We start from the raw sequence: 24,933 nt of genomic DNA on the forward strand, positions 1-24,933 counted from the left end.
CCTGGGGTTTTGCATCTTTCCCTCAGGGTGCAAGTTGCTTCTCCCCTCTCCCCCACTCCCATTACCACTCTTGAAGTAGCGGGAGGTGCTCTGCACATGGCAAGCAGACATACTAAGTGTGCGTCCACGATGAGGCAGCAGGAGCAATCACTGCCACTCTATCTCCTTCCGGCTTACTAGGAGGTTGTGTTTTTTTTTCTGCTTAACCAAGGATCCCCTCTGATTTCATTGATGAGACAGTAAAAAGAGCTAGATCCTAATAATTAATGATTGACCATTCAGCAGGTGCTCCTGAAGACACACCTCCATGTTCATCTGAAACAACCTAATCACAGAAATGGGCTAATGGAAAGAAGCAGTGCACGAGTCAAGCAGTGCACGAGTCAAGCAGTGAAGTTCAGAGAGCAGTTTTGATGTCTTTCCTATCTATGTTACTGCATCCAATAACAATCACACCAATGTCTAGGGGAGAGCATCACTAGGGCTCTGGAACAGAAAGTCCTGGGAAAATCCGGAGGACCCAGGAGATCCAAGTCATTTCTCGAGCACAATTCTGATGACAATCACCCTTCCAGCATTGTGCTGTACACTTCACCACAAGGCGCAGCAACCTCTACAATCACAGAAGATACCGTTTTTTCAAGATCCCTGACTCATTACGTTAATCGCTAACCTCATCCCTGCCCCGCTCATAACCCTCAGCCTCTCCAGGTACTTTTCTGTGTTTCCCACTCGTGCCTGCGGCCCTCGGAAACATTTTAAGCGCTTTGCTGTCAAGTGCCATCCGCAAGGAAAGGGAAACCTGCAGGAGCGGCCCCGCTCCCCCGGGCCTTCCAGCGGAGCGACAGACGCTACGCACCGGGCGCGCCCAGAGACGGCTCCACTCATCGCTGGAGGTGACAGCGCCTGGGGCTGCCCGTGCCCCACAGGGCCTGGGGGGGAGCTTGGGGACAGCAAGCCCCGCCTCCCAGCCGCCTCACCGCTCCCGCCGCTGCGGGCCCCTCCTCCCTTGCCCGCCCCGCCCGCCGCACACATGTGCCCGGAGCCAGCGGCTGGGCGCTCCGTCGGGGCGGGCGTCGCTGCCGCCGCAGCCGCCGCCTCCCCGGCACCGCGCACCGCGGCGGCACCGCGCACCGCGGCAGCACCGCGACAGCACTCGGGCGCGGAGAGCCGGTGGCCGCGCTGACGCCGCTGCGCACCATGGCCGTCGCCTACCTGCTGGGCAACGGCTCCGCGCCGCTCCTCGCCGGCGCCCTGGAGGTGCCCTTCGCAGCTAACGCCTCCGCCGCCGCCTGCCGCCCCGCCGCTTCCCCCTGCGCGGCCGCGCCGTCGGCAGCCTGGGGCAACACCTCGGCGGGCTGGAACCGGTCCGAGCCGTGCGGCGGCGCCAACGGGAGCGCGGGCGGCGGCGGCCCCTGCGCGCCCGCGGGCGGTGGCCCCTCGGTGGTCACGGCCATTGCCATTATGGCCCTCTACTCCGTGGTCTGCGTCGTGGGGCTCTTCGGCAACTTCTTGGTCATGTATGTCATCGTCAGGTGAGTGCCGCCCCGCCCTGCCCCGCAGACCACCGCCGCTGCCGTCGGGGCGGACTCACAGCCCGGGGAGCCGGGCAGATGCCGGCTTCCCGGCGTGAGATGCTGCGGTCCCGCTCCGGCAGGCAGCGCGACGGCTCTTGCTGGGGGGTTCGTAGGGGCTCCTGCCCCAGAAGGGAAAGGAGGGAAAGGGAAGAGGGCTTTTGAGAAAGCGGGTGACGGGGGAAAAGAAACTTGCGGCGGGGCCGTGAGGAAACTTGCGGCTGGGCTGGGCGGTCCTCAAAAACCGCTGTGGTCCAGGGATGCTCTACGGACCCTCCGTACTGCAGTACCTCTGAGAGCTGCTCTGGCCAACGAGGCCCGAATCCCGCACTTGGCCGCTGAGGAGGGAGGATTTAAAGGGACCTTAGCCGCTGCCTATGAGAGTGTGCATGTTTGGAGTGGCATACGGACACTCGACACGCATCCACGCGTCTTCCACCCTAAACGCATAATCAAAATGTAAATGGCATCGCGGCTAAACGCTTCTCTCTGTCCGAGTTTATAGATCCTCTGCACCAAGTCTTGATATATGTTTCTATTCATACACCTTTATGTGTGTATTAGTACAGACATGCGTATACACGTGTAATAAATACGCCAGTATCGCGACCACTGTCCGTAAACCCGGTTTCTCGGCTGAGCTGCAGCACTTAGCAGCTCCCTCACCGTGAAGCCCACCAGTGTTTTATAGATCGTTCACAAGTCTGCCTTTCACGCGCGAGAAATTCCCTGTCCATAGATGGGCGGAAAACGAGAGTGAGATTAACCGGGCGGCTCTGCCCGCTGGGAGCGGGGCGGGCGCTTCCGTGGGGACACACTGCCACCTCCCGGGAGCGGCGGGACCGGGAGCGGGGTGGGACGGGAGCGAGGCGGCGGGAAGCCACAGGATGTGGCTGATCAAGCTTTCCGTCCTTCGTGGCAGCTCGTCGTTTCCAAATCCAGTATACGCTGAGCGCTGCAGAGCCCAGCGGGCGCTGCTGGCGGGGTGCCCCACGGGCGCGCTCCCTCCGGGGCAGCCCCAGCACTGCCAGGTTCCCCAGGCCTAGAAGATGCCCCTTCTCTCTTTGAGCAGTGTTTCCCAAGGAATAGGGGTAGCAGCTGTCGGGGATAGGTGCCGTGGCCGCAGGGAGCTGTCGGGCAGGAGCAGGGGTTGGTGCCCAGCAGGCCTCTGGCATCAGGGTGACCTCATGGTGGGTGCAGCCCTGCCAGAGCTGAGGAAAACCAGAGATAAGGACAGTGGTCAAGGTGGAGTGCCTTGGAGGATGGATGACTCCTGCATGTATGAGATGTCACTGCAAATGCTGTGCAGCTCAGAGATCTGATGGCAACACACATAATATGCATCAGGGGTTCAAACTACAGTAGTTTTGGAACCTCGTGGGTTTAACTGTACTTTAGAGGCGGCATTCTGAATGCATGGAGCAGTGGAGATTCTCCTCTGCACTGTGGTTTTGGTCAGTCTGAGACTCGAGCTGTCTCTGTGCTGCAGAAAAGGCTTCTGAGCAGGGACATGACTGCAATCAACTGAGCCATGTTGAATATATTCCTCTGGGAGGAAAAGCAGATGCACACTAACAAAGACAGCGTAGCTGTCAGCAGAGAAATATGCCACAGGTTGTCCCTCAAATTTATATCAGACATAACCCATACTAGGTTTATATTTCTTACATTAATTAATTGAATTACATTTGTACCACAAAGCCAAATTGAATGAGGCACTTGCATTTAGGTATCTATCTAAAGAAAGTATATTTGCTTGAGATTATATCTTAAAAACAAAAGCTAGTAGAAATAGGAGAAAGCAAAAATAGATTTTCATTTTACAAAGGAAAACACAAATGAATTAAATGGCTTCTCCAAAACCATCCAGGAATTCTATAGCAAAGGCAGGACTGAACCGAGGTCCTCTGTGTAAGGACAGCTTTTGGTTCCTTCCCAATTAGTGTCTGTTTACAGTTTGGGATGAAAAAGTTTGCATGTTAATGGTTGAATAGGATCTGTGGTTTAAGCAACATAAAAATGCATTTCATTTCTGTGCTTCTCTGTAGGTATAGTGTATCTGACAGCAGCAGGGAACTTTGTGATTTATTTTGTTTCAACCTGTGTTGTATGACAGTATTCCCAGTCATATGCGCATGCATGAAATGGTGAGCATGTGTGCTCACATTTGTGCATCCTTGGATCCTGCTACAGATAGTAGCCAAACCTTTTGCTGGACTGAATTTGGCATCATAAAAAGCTCCCCTTCTTTATCTACCTTTCACACTATGTCTGCTCAGAAAGAACAAAACACTGAAGTTTGTATTCATTTTGAGAAATAAGATTTGAAAGTGATATTGGTATCTAGTTTGCCTTGAAAATACTAGTTGTTGGGAGGTACGTGCTTAGATATTTGAAACTCTTCCTCTACTCACCTTTCAGCATCCAGCCCCAATGAAAGCAACAGCGACTTCATATTCAGTGTGCTGCATGCTAATATATAACGCTTGGCTTCTTTAGTAATATTTTTTAATAATTCTGTTATTCTTATAAACTTTCTTAAAACTGTTCCACATGAAGCAGATCCTTGGGTTTGGAGCCAGAGCAGTGCAAGTCTATGCTTCTTATTTACCATGCAAATTCTACGATTCTAAGTACTTGCCTGTTGTGGAACTGTCACTATCAGTCCACACTGCCACCCTGTTACCCCAGCTGGGGCAAATGGAGATCAGAAAGCAGACATGTCCATCAGGGAGTTAGAAATGTATTGTCATTATTGATATGGAATCAGGGTCTTCATGAAAAGCAGGTTCATGGATTTCCAATTTATACATCCCTCAATATATATAATTAATGCATTCTCATCTACCCATTCTCCCAAATGGTTCCTGTTCAGCTGAATACTTTCATCCTTGAATTAATACTTACGTGTTACAGCTGTAGTGTGTGAGACTGAACCCCATGTTACTGACACCGAGCTGTTTCTTTTGTCAAGTACAAAAACATGCCTTCTGAGTGACAGCAGTAATAGTCAGGTGTTACTGCCAGCCTGTAATATGAAAAATCTGTAGATTTTTTTATTGCCTGTTTTCCTCATGTGCTTTGTGTAAGTGTAAATTACTGATATGAATACAGTGTTGTTATGGCTGTGTCAACAGCAAATGCTGCTTCTAGCTGCTGCAGAGTACATCATGACAGTGTACGATTAGTACCATGTGGCAGTGAATTAATATACACCATAATCTATAGGCTTTTCCAGCTTTCTCATCAAGTCAGTGGGATATTAGTCACACATTAGAGTAGGAAGAAGAATATGCCCTGTGATTAAGGCAATATGCTGGAAAACTATAATAGATCATAGATGAAAATCTTCAGCATTGCCGGTCTGGTGGAGAGGAATAGCTCTCTTGAGGCCCCAGGCCTCTGTGATGCCGAGTGCCCTGAGAGGACTGTAATTCCGCCAACAGCCGCTAAAGTCACTCAAGTCAAAAGTGATTCCTTCATTGCTCTGCTATTAATTTTGTCACATACCATAAACAAAGGGGCCTCTGGTTCTCCGTGATCCTTCACAGGCGGAAGGAAATGTCATATTTCATTAGAGCAAACAATTAATCTGCTTTTAAATAGATAAAAACATGGACCAGCAAAAGAAGTCCTCTCTGGAACAAAGAGATTTCTTTTTGTATTTCTGAAAACAGTCACTTAATAGTGTTTTGAAAAAAAGAGCTGTGACTGAAATATCATCTAATCTGGAAAAGTCACTGCAGTCGGACACAGACAGAAAGCAATGAAGTACTGAAAGTACTTCAGCCCAGCTCACACTTTAGGAAAACTCTTTTATGAAGTAGAAGAGAATTGAGAGTGAAATTTCCATTGTAGAAAGAATTGATATCACCAGAGAAATAAATACACAAAAAGTGAAAAGCGAGGAATTTGGAAAAAGGTCTTAAGACAGAAAACAGAGAGAGTCTGTTAGAGGAATAAACTGAAAATTATCACAAGCTTGAAAGTGGCTGAAGCAAAGCAAGTTTTTCTAAAAACCAGGGATACTTTGCAAAGTGACATGGAGTTATGGATGCAGTGTGAAAGCAGGCCAATGGCATCTCTTGTAGCAGCATAGATCAGGGAACTTAGAAACCAAGAAATGCGTAATGTTCATTCTTTTCTTTCCTGTCCACAGCTGCAAGACCTTCTCTTCATTTGGATGGCACTGCATGTGCAAATGTGTGCCCTGCCTGTTCCACTGTTATGCAAGGGTTTCACCCCATTGCTAAGAGCTGTTAAGTAAAGTCACAGCAGCCTTAATGAGTCATGCCAGTTATGAATTGATGCTGCTCACCAGCAGAAGCCAGAGCAGATCAACTGAGAGAGTCGAATTGGTCAAGAACAGCATAGAAGCTGAATTAGATGAGCAGCATAGAGGGTGACCCTCGCTCAGCATCTCATATTATGCTGAGGTGTCCCTGTTTGCACACTGTTTGTGATGGAAGTTTACCAACCTCTGCTAGTGAGTAAGTGTTTGTTTGGCAAGCGGCTCCCCTCCCTGCCCCAAGATCAAGAGAATCGGACAGTTAAAATGGCATGTATACCTTTGTATTTTCTTGTTAAAAAATAATTATTATTAATACAGACATGGTCAAAATTTGCCTGAAAATACATGAACCTGCAACCTGGGGATAACCCCCATCTCCTTGAGGAAGCAGAAGTGGCTGTGGGATGAGTGAGAGCTCTGTAGCCCAAGTCTCCAGACTCTGTGCCACCCTGGCCTGAGTTCCAGTAAGCTGTCATACATGGGACACATACCTGGTCCAGGAGAGGCAGACCCCCCTGCTCTGCTAGTGGCTGCCACCAGGCACTTCTGGGCAGAAAACATCCCCTCTCACTCAGTAACTCTTAAAAAAGCTAGTCTGATCCCACTGCACTTCTCCTGGAGTATCATTTTGATAATGGCTCCCATGAAAAATAATGTTAAACACAAATCACAACCTGATTTGGTTTTAATTTTCTTATAGAAATAAGTCAAATTGTACCAACTTTTCATGGCTTCAGTGAAATTAGAAAATATTGTAAGCATATGTTATGTAATTTTTAGCAAGCTAATTACTGTTGAGCTCATTAGGCAACATAATCCTGAAGTACTGCTTTATTTCATTTTAACTTACAGTACTTTTTCAAATCATCAGGCGTAGCTTTTGCTGAACACTGTTGAAAGCTTTTATAATTTTTTTCTAGATCAAAAGGTGACGTATTTACATAAATCTCAGATGTAACATGATGTAAGCCCAGATGGCTCAGACTCATTGTCTAGCTTACTAACCTCTTTTCCATCTATAGCCAGGGGTTGATCTTTCATCAAAAGTGGAAGAAACAGGAGCATCACTATGTAAGAATCCTTCTAACTGTCTGTTAGACTGTCAAAAGACTTTCTAAGATGCACTTTGCATCAGCATTTATTCCGTAGATTTTGTGGATTTCTCTAACATGCAGCAGTCCTCAAAAAATTAGAATCAAAAATAAATTTGGAAATAAAAGGTCACAAATATTGACCCTCCTAAACAGAGCTGCTTTGAAACAAATATTCTCTAACGTAAAATTTCAGAATCCTGAAGCATTGTTAAAAATTCAAAGTTGGTTATTTTTAAGCTTGGGTGTCCTAAGGTGGATATTGTAGAGATTCTGATTGACAGATACTTAAAAAAAATTATTTTTATTATGATTCCAATTATGATTCTCTGAAAATACAAATCTACTCATTATATTTTTTTGAAACCCAAAAGCAGCTATTTTCTGAATTGTTATGGTTAGAGTGATCGCAAATGAAGTTATTTTTATAACCATCTGAGTCCTCTTTGGTTTATGCCATGGAGTTTGGGTTTCTGGTATTATAAATGGGGATGCTGTCATTATCTTTCAAAGCCCTTGCTCTTTTTTTTGGAAGATGGCTTTTAACAGTGTTCACTAGCAAGGAGTTTCACAGCTTAGCCCACCTGTGTTGTTAAGAAGCATTCTCATTCATTCGTTTAAACACTTCTAAATTTTATTTATACCTTCCTTTGAATTTACGTGATGAAAAAAGGTAGGGATGACAGTCTATAGCTAATCAAGTAACTGTGAAAGACATGAAATAGCATATTTTTTCCACCTTCTTACTGAGAAGTGTTCAATTATCAGCTGTAAGATCTTGCATCTCAGATGAGGAATAAAACTTCAAAACAAAAATGTTTGTGTGAAACAGACCATCTCCTCCTCGTTGTGTCTCATGGAGCAATCCCAGCCGAGAGAAATCTCTTTCTTAAGAGGGAACAGGGAGCAGCAGTTAGGGTATCTTCTCCGGTTTTCCCCTTGTGTGATGTAAACCTCCAGCCCTGGGATGTGCCGCCTCTATAGGACAATCATCCAAGAAGCCAGTTACCCAAATCCTTTTCATAAGGTGAAGGTCTTGGTACCTCCCTCAGAGCCCTGTTTTCAGGCACAATCTCATCCTAGTCATCCATGATTCCCGGTAGTTTTGATACGGTCTTGTCAAAACCCATAACTGTTCTCCTTTCTGTCGTATCTGCCTCTACCATTGCCTGCTTTCTCCTTTCCCCTGTCGCAGGCAAGTTTCCCTCTGTGTTTATTGTCTCTCCAGTCCCTTTGTCTCACCTCTTTTGCTTTCCAGACACACTCAACAGCTTCCTAGTCTCATGCATGCAATAGACCATGCCTTGTATACTTAGCATTACTTTGATCTGTACAGTCTATGGCTTTGCCTTGAGCCCCATGCTACCTCCCTGATACTGTCTGATCAGGAGGGATTACCACTGCTGTTCCCCATTATATTTTTGAGGATCTCACATCTACTAGCAGTAAAACTGTCATCAAAAGCTTCCCTGCCAGCTTCCCTGCTGAGCAGAGGATGTTTCATATACAGTCCTCACCTGAGGTGATCAGTCTGCAAACCAGGAGGAGGGCACCAGCACCTGGAACCCAGAGAAAATAGCTGTTAACTTGTCCACCCTAGAAAAATGCTACTGCAGCTATCATAGATACAGTCAGTGGTTTTACTCTCAATCACGCTTCCCTGGAGGCAGAGGGGATAAGGTTAAGTTGAAGACAATGATAGTTTTCATTTCCATGTCTTCCTAGCAAAGCAAAAACTTCAGCAAAAAGCACCTACTGCTGCATAATTGCAATATATTGGAGTTAGCCTTTTAGCACCATTGATTTCTTCCAGAGACAAGTGTTACACAGTAATAGCAAAACCAGCGACCTTTACTGGAGACCCATATATGTCTCAGCACCAGGCAAACAAACACTCAGATAGAGGTGGCCTAACTAGCAGGCCAGATTACATCCTGGAATAATTGTCAGATAATTTTTCTCCCATTTCCATCCCTAGGCTGGAAGGGAAGGAAGTGTCCCAGCAGATGACTGTTTGGGCATTGGATCATACATACTATTGTAATTTGGTTTTTATCATTATGTAGCTTTCTATGGTGTCTGGGAAAAGAAAAAGGAAATAAGGTAATAGGAGCTGTAAGACATTGCAACATCAAAAATTTTGTGCGGCAGGTTGATATATGTATGAAAACCTGTTCTCAGCTGGTGTCACACACACACACCCCCCTCTTGAAAAAAAGGGAAAGAATGAAATCACATTACCTTTATCTTGTACAGATTTTTGCCAGGATAATTTGCATGTGTATGTAATTAAAAAAGGCATGAAAATAATAAGAAAGAAGTAATAAAAAAGTTAACTGTTGCAACTGCTGTGGAGTTTGTGTTTTCTGTCTGAAGTAATACCCTTGCTTGTTAATCCTCTCAGTCAGACATCAAGGGAAAGGACCGGCCTTCCTTCCCAGAATAACTATTTTTCACAAAGAAAGAAGCTTGCTTTGTTTTCTCTGGGGAGGGACAAAACTCACTGATTTAAACTAAAGAGCAGAAAGAGGACCTCTATAGGATACCTTCCAGCAGCAGAAAAGCAGGACCAGCCTTAAAGAAAACAAGTGAGTATTAGCCCAAAGCCAACACAGTATTGTAATTAATTGAAAACAGGATGACTCAGATGTTCTCTCAGCTCTCTTGGTGCGACAGCATTCCCAAAAAGACTGGCACCAGAGTCTGAAGAAAGTTAACTCTGCCTGGAAGGCTTTCATTAAGCTCTCCCAAAGCTGAGGTCTGAGAGAAGTCGCTAATTGGTGCTGAGTACAGGAGAGATGGCCCTGAGCCATGAGAAGTTGTTTGCTCTGGTTACTTCACCTGCCTGGGTCCTGTAAGCAAATGCTGATGGATCTGCACATCCCTTGACAGTGCCCCTATGCAAGGAAGAGACAAGCTGAGAAGTTAAAGATGTTAGCAAAATAACCCAAGGGAAGTAAACCTTGGTGAAATTCTGGCTTAATTTCGTTTGTGCTGTGGAGGAGAATAAAGTGAAAAATGAACTTCTCAGTTCGAGAACAAAGTGTTAGGGAGAAAAGAGGTAGCAGCTGAAACAACTACAGTCCAGTAGGTATCTGCCCTATGTTCAGATCCACATTCAGCACATACATTCAAACCCCTTCAAAAAATGGACATCTCCTTACTGGTGTGTGAGGAAGGGAGGGGAAGGCTGCTCCAGCATATTGTATGTGAAGGCCTTGCTGTGTTCCCAAGTATGTCAAATAATTGGGTCTTGGGATTTTAGATCTTACTGTGTCATGCCTTGACACCTGATGTGATGCTTGATATTCATATGTTTTTTCATCTCTGTAATTAAACACCATCACAGGTCACAGCAGTGACTGGGTAGCACCATGCTGGGAGTCAGGATGCAAGGCTTTAACAGGAAGAAACAGCCACTGCCTCTGTCTTTCTTAAAGGCAGTGAAACCTTTCTCTCATGCCCAGTTCAGCTTTTACCCCAAACTCAGGATCAGTGCAGGAAGTAAGTGACTGTGCTGCAGATTTCACAATTTCATTGTAGCCAAGTATGAACATTTTCTGCTATAATGTTATATCTGTTGGAGGTTTGGAGGTTTGGGGCTTTTTCATTTGATTGCTGGTTTCCTCTTCAGAAAAACATAAATCAAAAGAATGAGTAGATAACCACAGTGTGGAACCTCCAGTCTGGTTGGCCTGACTGCCTAATAACATGCAAGGGTTGTACAAAAATTCATGGTGCTTATACCCAGTTCTTGAATTTAATGGCTTAAGGCATAAGCATTCTGAAGTACTCATGAATAGAAAGATCAAAAATAAATCTTCATGTTGATTAAATCATACACTCCCAGACAGGTAAGTTAGACTCATCCAGAATATATATGTCTTCAAAATTAAATAGGTAACAGTCTGCCACAGCACAAGTCTTATGTGTGGCTGAGATACAGTATGGGTCTTCCATTCTATAGAAACCCACTACCATGCAAAGAAAGAAAAAGAACAAAAAAATGAGATAGCCATCACCTATGTCCATCATTTGAGACTCTTTAGCTCAAAGGTACTTTCCAGAATATGGCCTAGCTGAGACTTCATTTCAGTGTCAAACATTCTAATTGGATTGGCAAACAGAAGAATTTTTTGAGGGTTTTTCCAGACTGTATCTAGAATCATAGAATCCTGTCCTGGATATGACATGACCTTTGCAAAGCTTTAAGGGCTCAACAAAAACTTAAAGTATATCTCAGGAAAGCACACACACACAAGCACATAAAAAAAAAAATCCCTCTTTCCTGTTGTTTTTGAGTTGTGTATAAAGATGCACCAGAAAAGCTATGGAAATAAATGTTCATTTAAATTGGTTCCACTAGGCATACTTCACATGTTTATATCCTCCCACCCAAGGAGACCTCAGCTAATCTAATGTACGCACATAATGATTTTTCGTTTGTTTAACAAGTCATTTATGCAAGGAGAACATGAATTTGAAATGCTAACCTCATCTCCTCAAGCATCAACAAGAGTTAACATCATGTCGTCTGTATGCAAGACCTAATTGCTGGCTGTTGTTTCCTTCAGCAGCCAAACATTGTCATGAACTACTGGGTTCTGCAATTGATCTCCTGTAATTAAGCCAGTTTTTCATGCATTTTGCATTGAGCTTAAACACAGATCAGTTGAAGTAGTCTTTGTCTCCAAATTAGCATTCTGTGGGGCAAAAGCTTGCATGCCTTTGTATTGCTGAAAGTACTTATTACCAATCTATCATTGGCCAGCCCATTTCCTATGTGCAAAAGGCTGTTTCTGCTTTTCTTCTCATGGTTGTTATTCGCATAGGAGAAGTTTTAAAATTGATTCATAATTGCATGTATTACTGTATTAACTGGGCTAAACATGGGCCTCTGGCTACTTTGCACAAGCCTAGTGGTACAAGGAAACTATAAAACTGATCTGGTGTAGAAGGGCTGAAGGGTCTGGAAGAGGATATGTTTCAATAATCCACAAGAATGTAAAGAGCTTGTCCAAGAAGCAGTAGGGACAAGACTCAGGTGGCAGTATACCAACTGTGTCTATTAGCTTTTGATAAAGTGTAATGCAAACTAAAATTTTATTCTTTTTTTAAGAAAAGGGATGGTCTTTGTGTTACTTGTTCTTTACTTCTGAGCCATGGAAGCTTTAAGAAAAAAAACTCTTCAAAAGTTTTGGAGGTGATAAGGTGGAGACTAAACCTTTGGAGTCTGTAGACCAGAAACAGAGCTGTGGCATGTGTCTTGCACAAAGATGTGCTCACATCTCTCTTGTCACATGACTGTGAGGTGGAAGGGAAGGTGCTCGTGGCTCCTTCTCAAGATGTTTCACTTTGTGCAATGGAGCTGAGTGTCTCTCTAGGTTAGTTTGGCAAACGTTTTCTTTGGTTTGCAAACTACAAGTGGCCCATGGGCTGCCAGTTGAAGAGGTAATTTCAAGACGTTATTTACCCTTGAATGCTAGGAACGTGGTGACTGAGTAGGATTTGCATATTTTTCTCTTTGCTTTATCTTATTCCAAGCCAATCCCAGTTGAGAGGGCTCTAGAGCTCAGATCTTCAAACTTCAAGTATATTTTAAAGCTTTGCTGGGTTGAAGATGAAGGCAAGACTGAGTTTTCCCTACAGAACTAAACAGAAATAAAGTATATTCTTACTGTTGTAAACCTGATCTGTCATCTACTAAGTACCAACAAAAAAATGCTTTCATAAACGTAGATATTGTATGATACAAAACCTGCATCAGGGAGTTAGAAAGTGAATACTAGTGTCAGTGTTATGAGCATAATTAATTTGACTATTTATCAAGAGCAGTATTTTTTTTGGTGAATATTAGCTCAGTACTGCTCTTTTAATTGCTCTATTAGTAATCCTCTATTATAGTCTCTCTAATCTATTAGAGCTGTAAAAATAAAAGTAATGTTGCCCAAAGCCAACTTCTGCCTTCACTTGCAACCTTGCTCACTGTCATACAAAATGTAATATACTTAGTGGCTTACATGCTGAAATTTCAATGTAATCTAACTACCATCATTCAGATTTTCACAGGTTTACATTTAAGACTCTTTTTTTACACATCTGTTCATTTTTAGATTCTCTAGTTGCCTTGAATGAAAGCATGAAAGAAGTATCTGTTAAAAAGTATGCTATAAACACAATATTTTATTATTTTATATCATACAGGTTTCTTGTGACGTTAATTGCATACAAAATCCAGTCCCTCCGAAGTGCAGAAATATCATTACATACACATGTATGCCTGCATGATGGACATTTTTGTGCTGCTTGTTCAAATAGGTAGATGGATATTTAACAAAAGCTATAATAGTAACTAAGATGGAAGCTTTGAAGAGCTCCATTCATAATAACAGAGAGGGACTGTTATTTTTCATGTCCAGCCATAAAGATAGGGCAATCAGCTAAGGGATGAGTAGGGGTCAGCAGTCTGGATGAGGGCCCAGTAACCTCATCACCTTTTCTTCTATGTGTAGAAATGAGAGCCACTCTCCCTCCACTGCTGGTGCTGCCTGAGCACCTCACAATGCAATCAAACCTCCAGGTTAACTCTCTGGGCACAATTTTAGATAGTTCTGAATCTGTTGTCAGACCTGTAGAGGTCTACTGTTTTTGATAAACAGGAGACAAGGTGAAAAGAAGGCTTAGTACAACATTTTCATCCTCGGTAATGGTAAAGTCAATATGAAAACATTGCTGTTTTCATTTCTCCTCTGCAAGATTCTCCAGCAAACTGCCCAGAAAATATTTTCTCTTCCCTTCAAACTGTTTTTTAGAGCTGCAGCTTATTGTGTACCTCTCCCAAACTGCACTCCTGTACATGTTTTCTAAATCCCAGCACAGAGAAGCGTGAATGCATGCAGCATCCACCTCTTCCCAAGTTAATGTTACAGTGGTGTTGGATACATGGAGTGCTTCTGTAAGAAAAGGGTTTAGAGTACTTTTAGAATATAGGTTTGATTTAAAGCTTTGAAGTATCATGCTCAGATCATAACCTCTCAAGGCAGCAGTCAAGAAAGAGCTTGGGTCTACTCAACAATCTTTTTCAATGAAACACCTAAAATGAATTTAGGGTTGTTAGTGGCTCCTCAAGCACAGTGCTAGAAAATAAGAGAACAAAGCCAGTACAAAGTTCTTCAGATGTATATCATAGAAGCCATCTAGATCCATTCAGCAAGAAGTCTGCATTTCTCCACACCCTACCAAAAAAGTTCCAAATGTGCCTACACAGCCCTGTCACTGGGTGCTTTTTTTTTGCAGCTGACTCATGTTCTGAAGAGATCAGACAGAAAAAAAGCCCAGAACATTAAATGCTGTATATTACTCTTTGTCTTCCCTGGCCTGAAAGATCTTTTCAGATGGTCTATTCCTCTTGCAAATCTCTCTATAAACTTTAAAATGTTTGATCAGACACAGTACTGGTTATTTCACAGAAACAGAAAGAAGCTTTATCAAATGAGCAAGCCGTACAACCCCTGGAAAGCCAGGTGGCCACAGTGCCCAGAAACCCTGGCAGCAATGAGGGTGGCAGGGCAGCATGACCAGGAACAGTACAGTCATTGTAACACTGCAAAAGTATAGCATTTTCATAAAAAGCGTATCTCAAGTACTGCTCAACTGACACAACAGACCTGAAACAGTGAAGGGCTCTACAAATATGTGATGAAACTAAGAAGGAATTTGGAATTAAAACAGAAAGCTCCCTCTGCTCAGCTGGGATTGAAGTGTGACATATTCAAAATTCAGGAAGTGGTTTGGGGGTTGTTAGCAGCACAGACCTAGGAAGAAAGGTATGCAATTGATGTTGAAGTCTCTTCTGACAAAGTAGGTACTGTGGAGCAGAGCGAGCATTCCCACTTGAAGCAAAGGGCTGCAGGATCCACCCAGAGTGGTAGTTCCATTGATGCATTCAATGAACATGGTTAATATCATCTTGTCTTCTTGTTTGATTGAAAGAAGTTCTTTACAGATGGTGTACTGGACTCAATTTTGTTTAACATTGTTAGCTGTGGTCATTTACATGCTTTGCTGATTTTTTTTTTTTCCTAGGTACACAAAAATGAAGACTGCCACCAATATCTATATTTTCAATCTTGCACTGGCAGATGCCCTAGCAACAAGTACCCTGCCATTCCAGAGTGTGAATTACTTGATGGGAACATGGCCATTTGGTACCATCCTTTGTAAGATTGTTATATCCATAGACTACTATAATATGTTCACCAGTATTTTTACACTCTGCACCATGAGTGTGGATCGCTATGTAGCTGTATGCCACCCAGTTAAGGCCCTTGATTTCCGTACCCCTAGAAATGCCAAAATTGTCAATGTCTGCAACTGGATTCTTTCTTCTGCCATTGGCCTGCCAGTTATGTTCATGGCAACCACTAAATACAGGCATGGTAAGTCTGGCTTTCATTCCTTTGAGTACTGATTATCAAAATTGAGTATTTTGATGTTGAAACTCATTTCTGCATTGTTTCACTTAATTGTAGAGGCACTGAATTAACTTCTGACCTCCAACCTAGAGCAGGTGCCAGTACCAATGGACCCCTTCAGCAATTTTGCATCTGGCTGTAGTTGACTGGATACATCACTGAACATGATCTGTCTTATATAGCAGGCAGCTCCAGCTGCTTCTGGGGGTCCATGTGAGTCTTGGTGCCCAATGCAGTCACTATAGTGTTTGGAAAAGTATCTCTGCCTGCCTGCCTTCTGCTGTGGAGCAGTTATGCATTGCCCTGCACTACAGAAGCCCGTACTTTGCCCAGGATAGTCCACTGAACTTTGCAGTCATAGATGTATTGCACGTAGTCTGGCAGGATGCAATACAGAACAAAGAGCATGTTAGGGATCACTGGTGTTCAAAGACTTTCCATGAAGTGATAGCATCTCAACATAAATCCAGACCTTCCATTTTGCAGTTGCCAAGTGTCACGTCATTCTCTTCCCCATTGCCCTGAAATGCCCAGACTCTGAATAGATGCATGGTTAAACCATCTTTCTTTTCACCAGGTTGTATACTGAAAGTGAAAATGAATCAAAGTTTAAGCATTTATGACAATTCAACTCTTTCTTGTCCTATATATATGCAATTCCAAGCAAAAAAATGCAGAAGAGAACATGTTACTTCACTTTTGTTTTTGTAACTCACACTTCATACATATTTTCTAGCAGTGTGTCCTATCAGTGTTTGTGTCAATGACAGGTCATGGATTTCTTCATTGTATCTGTTTACTTAGTAAATCTTCATATATTTGCCTATGATATATAACAAAAACAGTTTAAAGAAAAACAAAGGAAAAACTGACCCACTTGTTCTTACCTGCTGTTTTCCCTTTTCTCCAGGCTCTATTGACTGCACACTAACATTCTCCCACCCTGCATGGTACTGGGAGAACCTCCTGAAAATCTGTGTGTTCATCTTTGCCTTCATCATGCCAGTCCTCATCATTACTGTGTGCTATGGGCTGATGATTTTACGCCTGAAGAGCGTTCGCATGTTGTCTGGCTCCAAAGAAAAGGACAGGAACCTGCGGAGAATCACAAGGATGGTTCTTGTAGTGGTGGCTGTGTTTATTGTCTGCTGGACTCCTATCCACATTTATGTCATCATTAAAGCCCTGGTTAACATCCCAGAGACTACTTTCCAGACTGTTTCCTGGCACTTCTGTATTGCCCTAGGGTATACAAATAGCTGCCTTAATCCAGTCCTGTATGCATTTCTAGATGAGAATTTCAAAAGGTGTTTCAGAGAGTTCTGCATCCCCACTTCCTCAACCATTGAGCAGCAAAATTCCACCCGAGTACGACAAAACACTCGTGACCATGCATCCACTGCCAACACTGTGGACAGGACTAACCATCAGGTATGACTAGCAGTGGAGATGTCATCTCTGGATCCAGGCCTTCAGCTTGGAGATGACATGTATTCTGAAGTTACAGTTTATACTGATTTGTAGCTATTTGAAGGTCTAAACACCTTCAAGGTTATGTTTGAAATTGGTGTATGCATACACAAGACCCCAGTCCTGTGTGGTGCTAGTTGTTCTATCCTCTAGTTGATGCTCAGAAGTTGAGGGCTTTCAAAAGTACCTTGCATAACTGGGTCCAGTGTGCATGCATATACAAAGCATGCAAAACGGTGTTTCATTTGCAGGATGATTACAACAGGTGGCTGCTTTAAAACCAGTTGGAGATCACAGATTTTTCTACTCAGAATCCTTGTCTGCTGATGGAGACAGGAGTGGGGGAGAACAGACACTTCTTCTTCTCCCGCTGCAGCAGTGAATAAAGAAAGGGAAGAAACAGGGCTTGTACATTTTTGACTGATGTACAAAGAAGGCCTGTGTGGCCTTGTTTGTGTTGGAACACATACAAGAAGTAGGCAAAGGCTTGTCTACATTCAGTTCTTGGATCAGATAATTATCTGTGTTGGCTAAGGTGGATTTTGAGGTAGAGAGAGAGATGTATATAAAAATATAAATATATACACACATGTTAAGGAATATTGTGCCATTTTGCCATATAAGATATATTGATCATATACCTTTTCCATGTAGAAAAAGCCTCTGAGAAGTATGAACCTTTGAGATTTTACAGCACAGCAGATACAAGAGAAATAGATATTTGTTTTTTTTTTATCAAGGCTATTGCTTAGCTTTTACAATGAAGCTCTTTTGTTACATGTCCAGCCTCTGTGTTCTTGTGGTTAGTCTTGAGAATTTCCAATCCTTATCCCTCAGGGAACATCAAGCAAAACATGAAAGCAAATCATAACATTCATGAAAGCAACTCAAGCACATCACAGGCGCTAGAAAACTTTTGACTTGTCCCTGCAGTTCATTAAAAAGAAGAACAAATGGCAAAAAGCCTAGTTCATTCCTTGCTGTATGACCTTCCAGCAGCACTTAGGTTGCTCCTGCACCAGTTTCTCACTGCTGCCACATCATCTACAAGCTAGCCCCCTCCTCGAGGTGCAGAAGTCAATGGCTTCTCATGAAAGCAGTTGCATGCCTGCCACTCAGCTGCTGCGTAAAAGCCCAAATCAGAACATTACTATCTCGAAACAGACAAAACAGTAATCATTCCAGAAAAGTGGAGGGCTAAAGGGAGAAACCTTATTAAGCGTCTGCAGTTGGTACTGTCGTTCACCAGCATCCAATTTCTACATGCCAAACTGTGTCCTGTGAAATCCCTTCGCACCTGCTCAGTACTTAGGCACATTCTGGTGGTGGAGCAAAACTGCCAAACTTGACATAGGTAGGCACATACACGTATGTATATATATAGGTGTAGTAGTTACTAGGTGTAGCAAAAAATTGTTAGGTTCAACTGTTAATAATGTATTTGTAACTGTCAGTGGAATCAATTTTCTGCATGTGTCTGACACCACAATTGTATCTATAACTAGTAAAATTCTGACTTTTTACAATGCAGTGTATATGTACCCATTTTCTGCATTTAGTTATGTAACTTTATACTATTTTTAGGATAACTGAAGCCTTCTAAACTTCTGCTCTTAGCAAAGATTAATGTGGTACTGTCCATAGACTGAGTGAAATTAAGTCTATTTCCCTGGGCACTGACTAAACACAGAAGATGATCCTTCCCACAAAGATCTTTAGACCCACACCAGCTGAGGGAGGGATGGATGAAGCAAGTGAAGTGAGCGTTATTGTAGTACTATGGAGGAAGCTAATCACATAGTTGAGTTCTTGGTTGGTTGGATTGGGTTTTTTTCCGTTCAGGGAATAGTGGTGAAAAAAATTGAGATGAACATATGTAAAGAGAAGTTAAATGGGAAGACACTGAAGGGAAAGGGAGGTGAGAGGGAGAGTGCAGAGAAAGGGGAACATTAGCAATGATGTTTGAGTGAGGCAGTAAGGAAAGAAACTGAAGCAAGGAGCCAGTATGCCTGGAACAGAAAGGGTGTGTGCAGAGCTTTAAGAAATTGTTTTATTACCCAGCTTTGACTACTTTGGTAGCTCTTCCTAGCTACTAGCCATCCATTTTCCCGCAGGTTGAGGAGAAGAAGGCAACACTTGAAAGCTTTGTCCTCGTAGATGGGTAGATAGGTCTCTTTGCATGGTCTGGTATTTGAAAGAATTTAAAGTGGCCATAAATGGGAGCAATTTCACATCCCTTATCACCATCCCTGCAGTCCTTGCTTTGGCAGCTGCTGCCACTGGTTTATTCCTGCTAGATGTGCAGAATAATCTAGATGTGCAGATATTTGCCCACTGCAGACCTAAGCCATCTTGCTGTTGTGCTCTCTGGAGTAAATCACACCAGCTATCAGGTGAAGTCTTTCTCACTCTTCACAACATCTGTAGAATGCATTCATAACATTCAACTTGAATATTAAATAACGTTTTTTGTTGATTTTTTTCCCAGCAAACATTCTGTAGGAGACAACATTTTTGTTGTCTGCTACTAGCAGAATGACAGACACTTTTGTAGGAGTAATCTGCCCTAAACATGTTCTCTGGGATAACACTTACGAGTGTAATATCTGGTATTTTTTTTTACTATTATAATTTTTTAAACAGAAAAAGCCCTAGGGTGAATGCATCCTCTGCTCTCAGAAAAGGAAACAAAAAGGAGAGGAACTAAAACGCAAACCACAGTTTGCTCAGTGAGCTTTTCTAAATTCTATTGATAGGGCATTCTTTTCACAGGTAAGTACTTTCTGTATGAGAAAGTCCAGCTAATATATCTATGTCAGTACACTTGACATGCTCTTTGTCGTATAGACAAGGCCTTGGAGAGCATTTGATGTGAATTCTAATTGCAATGCTGTATAGTACTCAGCACACTACACGTCATTTTCGAAGAAACAGATGTTCTACAAGCTGCTTTTTTGCCAAGTGAGAATTCTTGACTTGTTCCAAAGTTAATGAGAACTGCAAGCACTCAATCACTGAACAGCTTAAGGCCTCACACTCTTACAGCGCTTAAAAATAAGCATTCCCTGGTGGAAGGAACAACTCTGTTTTCTATCATCAGTGGAAAAGTAACAGAAAACATCATATATTTGCTTTATCATGTGCCCTTGGCCTACTCTATGGTTCTTTGACATTACCAAAGATTTAGATTAAGAGCCTGATTATTGTTTTCTCCGCATATACAAAAAGTGGAAGAGCTGAACAAGTTCAAAACTCCTCCAGAAATGCAGTTTCTTTCACCTGCACAGAATAGCATCTGATCCGTAACACTGATGGAGTGAGCATTTATAGAAATTGTAGGTGTTGAGTGGAGCAGCACAGTTCTGAGGGAGAAAAGACAGTGGCTAACCAGGTATGCAAAAACTGGAAGAGCTGTAAGACAGATGTTTCACATCTGCAGGGGAATGTATCCTGTGTTACATTCAACTAACTTGCAGTAAAATGCATAGGTTACGTTTGTTCTAAAGTGAGCTTAAAGGCATGGTTCACTTTAACTTTTGGGTAGGCATATGTAATCTTATAAGTGCATTAGCCTGAAGAGTTAGAACGAGAGTTAGAAGTGATGGAACTCTGGAAAAGTAGTTTGGCAAAGCAAACATTCTTACTTTGAGCTTATCTCTGTGTGACCCAATGTTAGTTGGGAATGGCAATAAAAAAACAAATACTAGCTTTTGCAAATGGCTGAGGTTCTTTTGATGTCATTGACATTAATCTGATTCATAACAACGAACTTGCCAGCAAGGTGTAGCAAAAACCTACTCTGAAATAGCTTTTACTTCAGATGTACAGAGACAGTCTGTATTAATTTCTCTGAGAATAAGTTTGATTTTTTTTTAATTGATAGTTTTTTCCCTGAAAAATGTTTTCCAGATACCTCTTATTTTTATTGACATCTATATGTTAATTAAAAAATAATCCTAAATACTTAGGTAAATGAATTATTAATAATTACAGAAATCTGAGAAATACAATTTGTTCCACTGAGATAATTTTTTTCTGTCCCATTTAAATTTTTGTAGCATCCTCACCTTAATGTACCCAAGCAACTAAGCAAATTATGTGTAGGCACATTTCCAGGACTAATTAGTCATCCTATGATTCTATTTTTTTGTAATTTTAGCTTCGCATGCTTTCTCCTTAACCACTGATGTGTCTAAATACCATAATGGAAGTTGCAAATCCTCCATATATGCTGAAAATGAGGCCTCCAATATGTTCATAAACCAGAAGTCCTGGCATCCTGGAACATGTGGGTAGCCCTGGAACAGGTTGCCCAGGGGGCTGGGACTAGATGATCTTTAAGATCCCTTCAAACTCCAACCATTCTGTGGTTCCATTTGTGCTCAGCTGTGAAAGTTTTGCCCTTATTTCTTCAACTGGCAGCTATGCATAGAAATAAAAATGATATTAAGGAAAAACTAGTTGAAACAAGGAAAAAATGAAAGTTACTTTCACGTTGATGAAATAAATGAAGAAAGTACATTCTTACATTTTAATTTTCCCAGTGCTATATGACAGATTGCAAACAAACACAGGGAATGCTGGCAAGTCCTATGCAGAATCATGATAAAAGTTGGGCAGATTCTGTCACTCCAAACCTTGGCAGATTCACATCTACCTGTATTAATAGAGAATGGCCTTTCTGTGTATTTTTGACAAAACAGACATATCTCCTTTGTCAATAATGCTGTATTTCAATAATAATTATAAAGTTTTGATTTCTCATAAAGGCCATTTCTGGCAAGATAATGACATCTATGGAAAGCATGTCTAAATTCAACAGATCCTTAAAACTGGGCTTTCTTTTGTAGCTGATTTGCACTGAGATCGGCCCTTCATGAATATTCTAGGTAGCAGAGAAAACAGAATGTGTTCATCAGACTATTTCATGAAAGGTAACAAGAATAAACTGTTCTATGAGGACCATAACTAACTAAATGACTTCTAAGGTTGCCTGTGTTTTGGGCATTTCTTAAACTGTGAATTAGAATAAACGAGAAACAAAACATTTCAATTTTTTTCTTAACAAATCAGAAAAAGTTAATTGGTAAAAAAAATCAAAAGAAATGCTTTTTTATCTAATCCATAAGGATAGGTGAATATGGACTTCAAAATTCATTCCTGGGTCTGGACTTCTCCAAAAGACGGTGACATTCACATTTAGGATCAGGGCAAAAGGTCAAAAGGACCTGAGGAGATATATTTCCAATACAGAATAAAGAAAATCCCTAAATATAGCATGTGAAATTGAACAAGCATTTCAGTTATGTTGTGGCCTTGGAGAAGTATATCTCCCAATCAGAAGTCCTAACAGTCTTCACTGTCCTGACCGTGCTTGAAAAGCAATCCAGTTAGAAACTGCATTTTCCTTCTCCCTGCTCCAAAATCCTTACCCGTGTCCCATTGCTTTTACAGGAGCACATTCCCTCTCTTTTCTCTATCAGGCTTCACCTGACTCAGTTACGTACTGTAAATCCTTTATTTGCAGTGTTTTCCATTCTGTTTTAAACTGATTCTAGCGCTGCACGCCAATATTTGCTGGACAATAAAAAAAGGTTGCCAGCTTTCAAGACGTGCCATGCAGTAAGCAGTTTTTTTGACGAAAACATCTGTATGCAAATAGGACATAACATGGATACTGTGGACAAACAGGGCTGAGAGGTTGTTAGGTTTGTTTGCTGATATAAATCCATCTTACACAGAATTTAAGCTAGACTTTAACTGCAAATCCAGAAGTTGGCCAACATGCTGATGTGAACACAGAATGTATAACCTAAAATACTAACTCCCCTGCTATTGCTACAAAAAGAATGCAGGGATGGAGCAAAATCCTTCAATACTCACAAAATGCATCAAGAGTTCCCCTCTAAAAAGATAACTGTCTTGGTATGATATATATTTTAATTCTAATTTAAATTTCAGTTCTGATGTTTCTTTGACTATGAAGGTCAGATATGAAATTTTACTATGATCATTTCCTCTGCCTTTTGTTTCTTCATGTCAAAGGCATAGTCTTGCCTTATTCTCTGGGCTACCTGTTTAGCTGTATATGGCAGGACAATAGCTGCAAATGAAAACTGAATTCCTCTTAAAAAAAAATTGAAACAACACACATGCAAACACACACACAAAATTGTGGGTGGGAAGAAATCAAGTAAATGTTCATTGTATTTGCAATTTCTTTCCTTTCAGTTGGAACTTCAAGAAGCTGAAACTACTCCACTGCCGTGACAGGGCCTCCTGCCTCAATAGCTCTCAAACCAATTGCACACCAGTGCCACAGTGTGTCTGGGGCATATGCTATGGGAATGTGTAGGATACGCTTTCCCTAAAAAATGTACCAGAGGAAAGTGCCTGCTTTTCCACTCTGTCAAAAATTGCTTCTGCAGCACTTCTACATTGCGCATAACAGAAGCAGGAACTTAACAGCAAGCAGAGCCAAGAAATACGGGGGCTTGCCAGTCTCCAGTGTTCAAAAGTCATGTTTACCAGGAATACAGACATTAAGCTAAAACAAAGCTACTGTACCTGTAGCAGTCTGACATGCTCTTGACAAGTTATAGAGGTGTTAAACAGGTTGGGAACAAAAATCCAAAGGCTAGACAGTGTAGTTTGGAAAATGAAGGTGAGCTTTTAATGATAAGGAATAAGGGGAAATAAAATTGTAATATTGTTGGGTACTCAATTTACTTCTAATATTTATTTGTGGAGATGTTTTCTGTGCAGGTTATTTGTGTGCTGAAGTCTCACAAGATCATCTAGAACAACATATTTGCATTTCAAGAGATCTGCTCTTACAAGGATTGCATGTTCCACAATTTCAATGGGAAAATATTTCTTTCTGTGCTCACTTAGAAAACCAAAACACCTTCTGCTTCTGTTTCTCACATTAAAAAACCACAACCCAACTTTAAAATCAAAACAATGAGCTATCATTTCTTCTAAAAGAGATATGTAAATGAAATTATTCCATGTTGTTGTTGACTGTCAAATGATTCCCAAAACAGCATAGACTCTATTAACAAATTCCTATGTGAATAGAAATCTATCTATAAGCCTGTCAGAGCTACCACAGGCTGATGACTACTTCTCTTTCAAGTAGTTTCTTAAATTTCAGCTGCCTTGTGAGCAAGATTCTGAATTTGTATGTCCCTATGTGAAGTACTTTGAGCAGTTAATGCATTAGACCTTTTGTGGGGTTTGGGTGTGTTAGTTTTTTTAAGTTATCTTTTGCTAGGCATTAAATTTTTTCTTAACCAAACCCATAATCTCTTTGTTTTTCTAACTAATGTAATACAGTCTGCATCTCCCATGTTGTATTAGCTGGAGAAACACATAAAGATTTATGAAAGAAACACTGTAATGAAGTAAATACCACCTTAGCTGTTTTCTAGTACAAAAAAATAGAAATACCCATTTAGATAATTTGTGGTGAAATGTATTTTCTAGCCACTATTTGTTACTTGCTTTGTAAATAAATCATCAGTAGTTAATCAGGGGAAAATGTACTTTGGTGAATTTAAATGTATTCTAAAATATAACTCAATGGAACAGGGTTTTTTTTGTCTTTCATTTCTTCAGCCAAAATGTGTTTCTTATTTTCATAGTTAAAATCTGTGTAACAGTATGCTTTTAATGTGAACTTGTTTGTTTCTGCCATGGACTGTGTAATAAAGATTGAAGGCTAAATCCTTGCAAGTTGTAAATAAAAGTAATATTTGAGTTTCATCACTGTGTTGCAGCTAAATATGTAGCCTTGTATTATCAGCAGAATATGAAATAGGTATAGCAGAAGTGCCTTATTCCTCCAACCCTTCCTTTTCTATTGAAAGTTCCACTGTGCTGTCATAGGGATTTAATATTTAGTTCAGAAGTGCCTTATTCCTCCAACCCTTCCCTTTCTATTGAAAATTCCATTGTGCTGTCATAGGGATTTAATATTTAGTTTTGCATTAGTTTAGCAGGATCCCCTCATAGTCGGCATTAAAGTTTAA

General features: G+C 41.6%; 1 protein-coding gene across 1 annotated transcript; it reads left to right on the plus strand.

The window, feature by feature from the left end:
• The first annotated feature begins 1,033 nt into the window (after nt 1-1,033).
• OPRM1 (opioid receptor mu 1) lies at nt 1,034-24,667 on the plus strand. Its single transcript, XM_062640754.1, is given in 5 exon segments — nt 1,034-1,114; nt 1,117-1,535; nt 15,042-15,394; nt 16,341-16,861; nt 23,132-24,667. Coding segments are annotated over 5 exon segments (1,413 nt in total). The 3' UTR covers nt 23,171-24,667.
• The last annotated feature ends 266 nt before the right edge of the window (nt 24,668-24,933 follow it).

The sequence above is a fragment of the Pezoporus occidentalis genome, unplaced genomic scaffold (genome assembly GCF_034315485.1).
Source record: "Pezoporus occidentalis ecotype Australia unplaced genomic scaffold, CSIRO_AGI_Poc_V1 ctg67, whole genome shotgun sequence".
NCBI classification, from domain to species: Eukaryota; Metazoa; Chordata; class Aves; order Psittaciformes; family Psittacidae; genus Pezoporus; species Pezoporus occidentalis.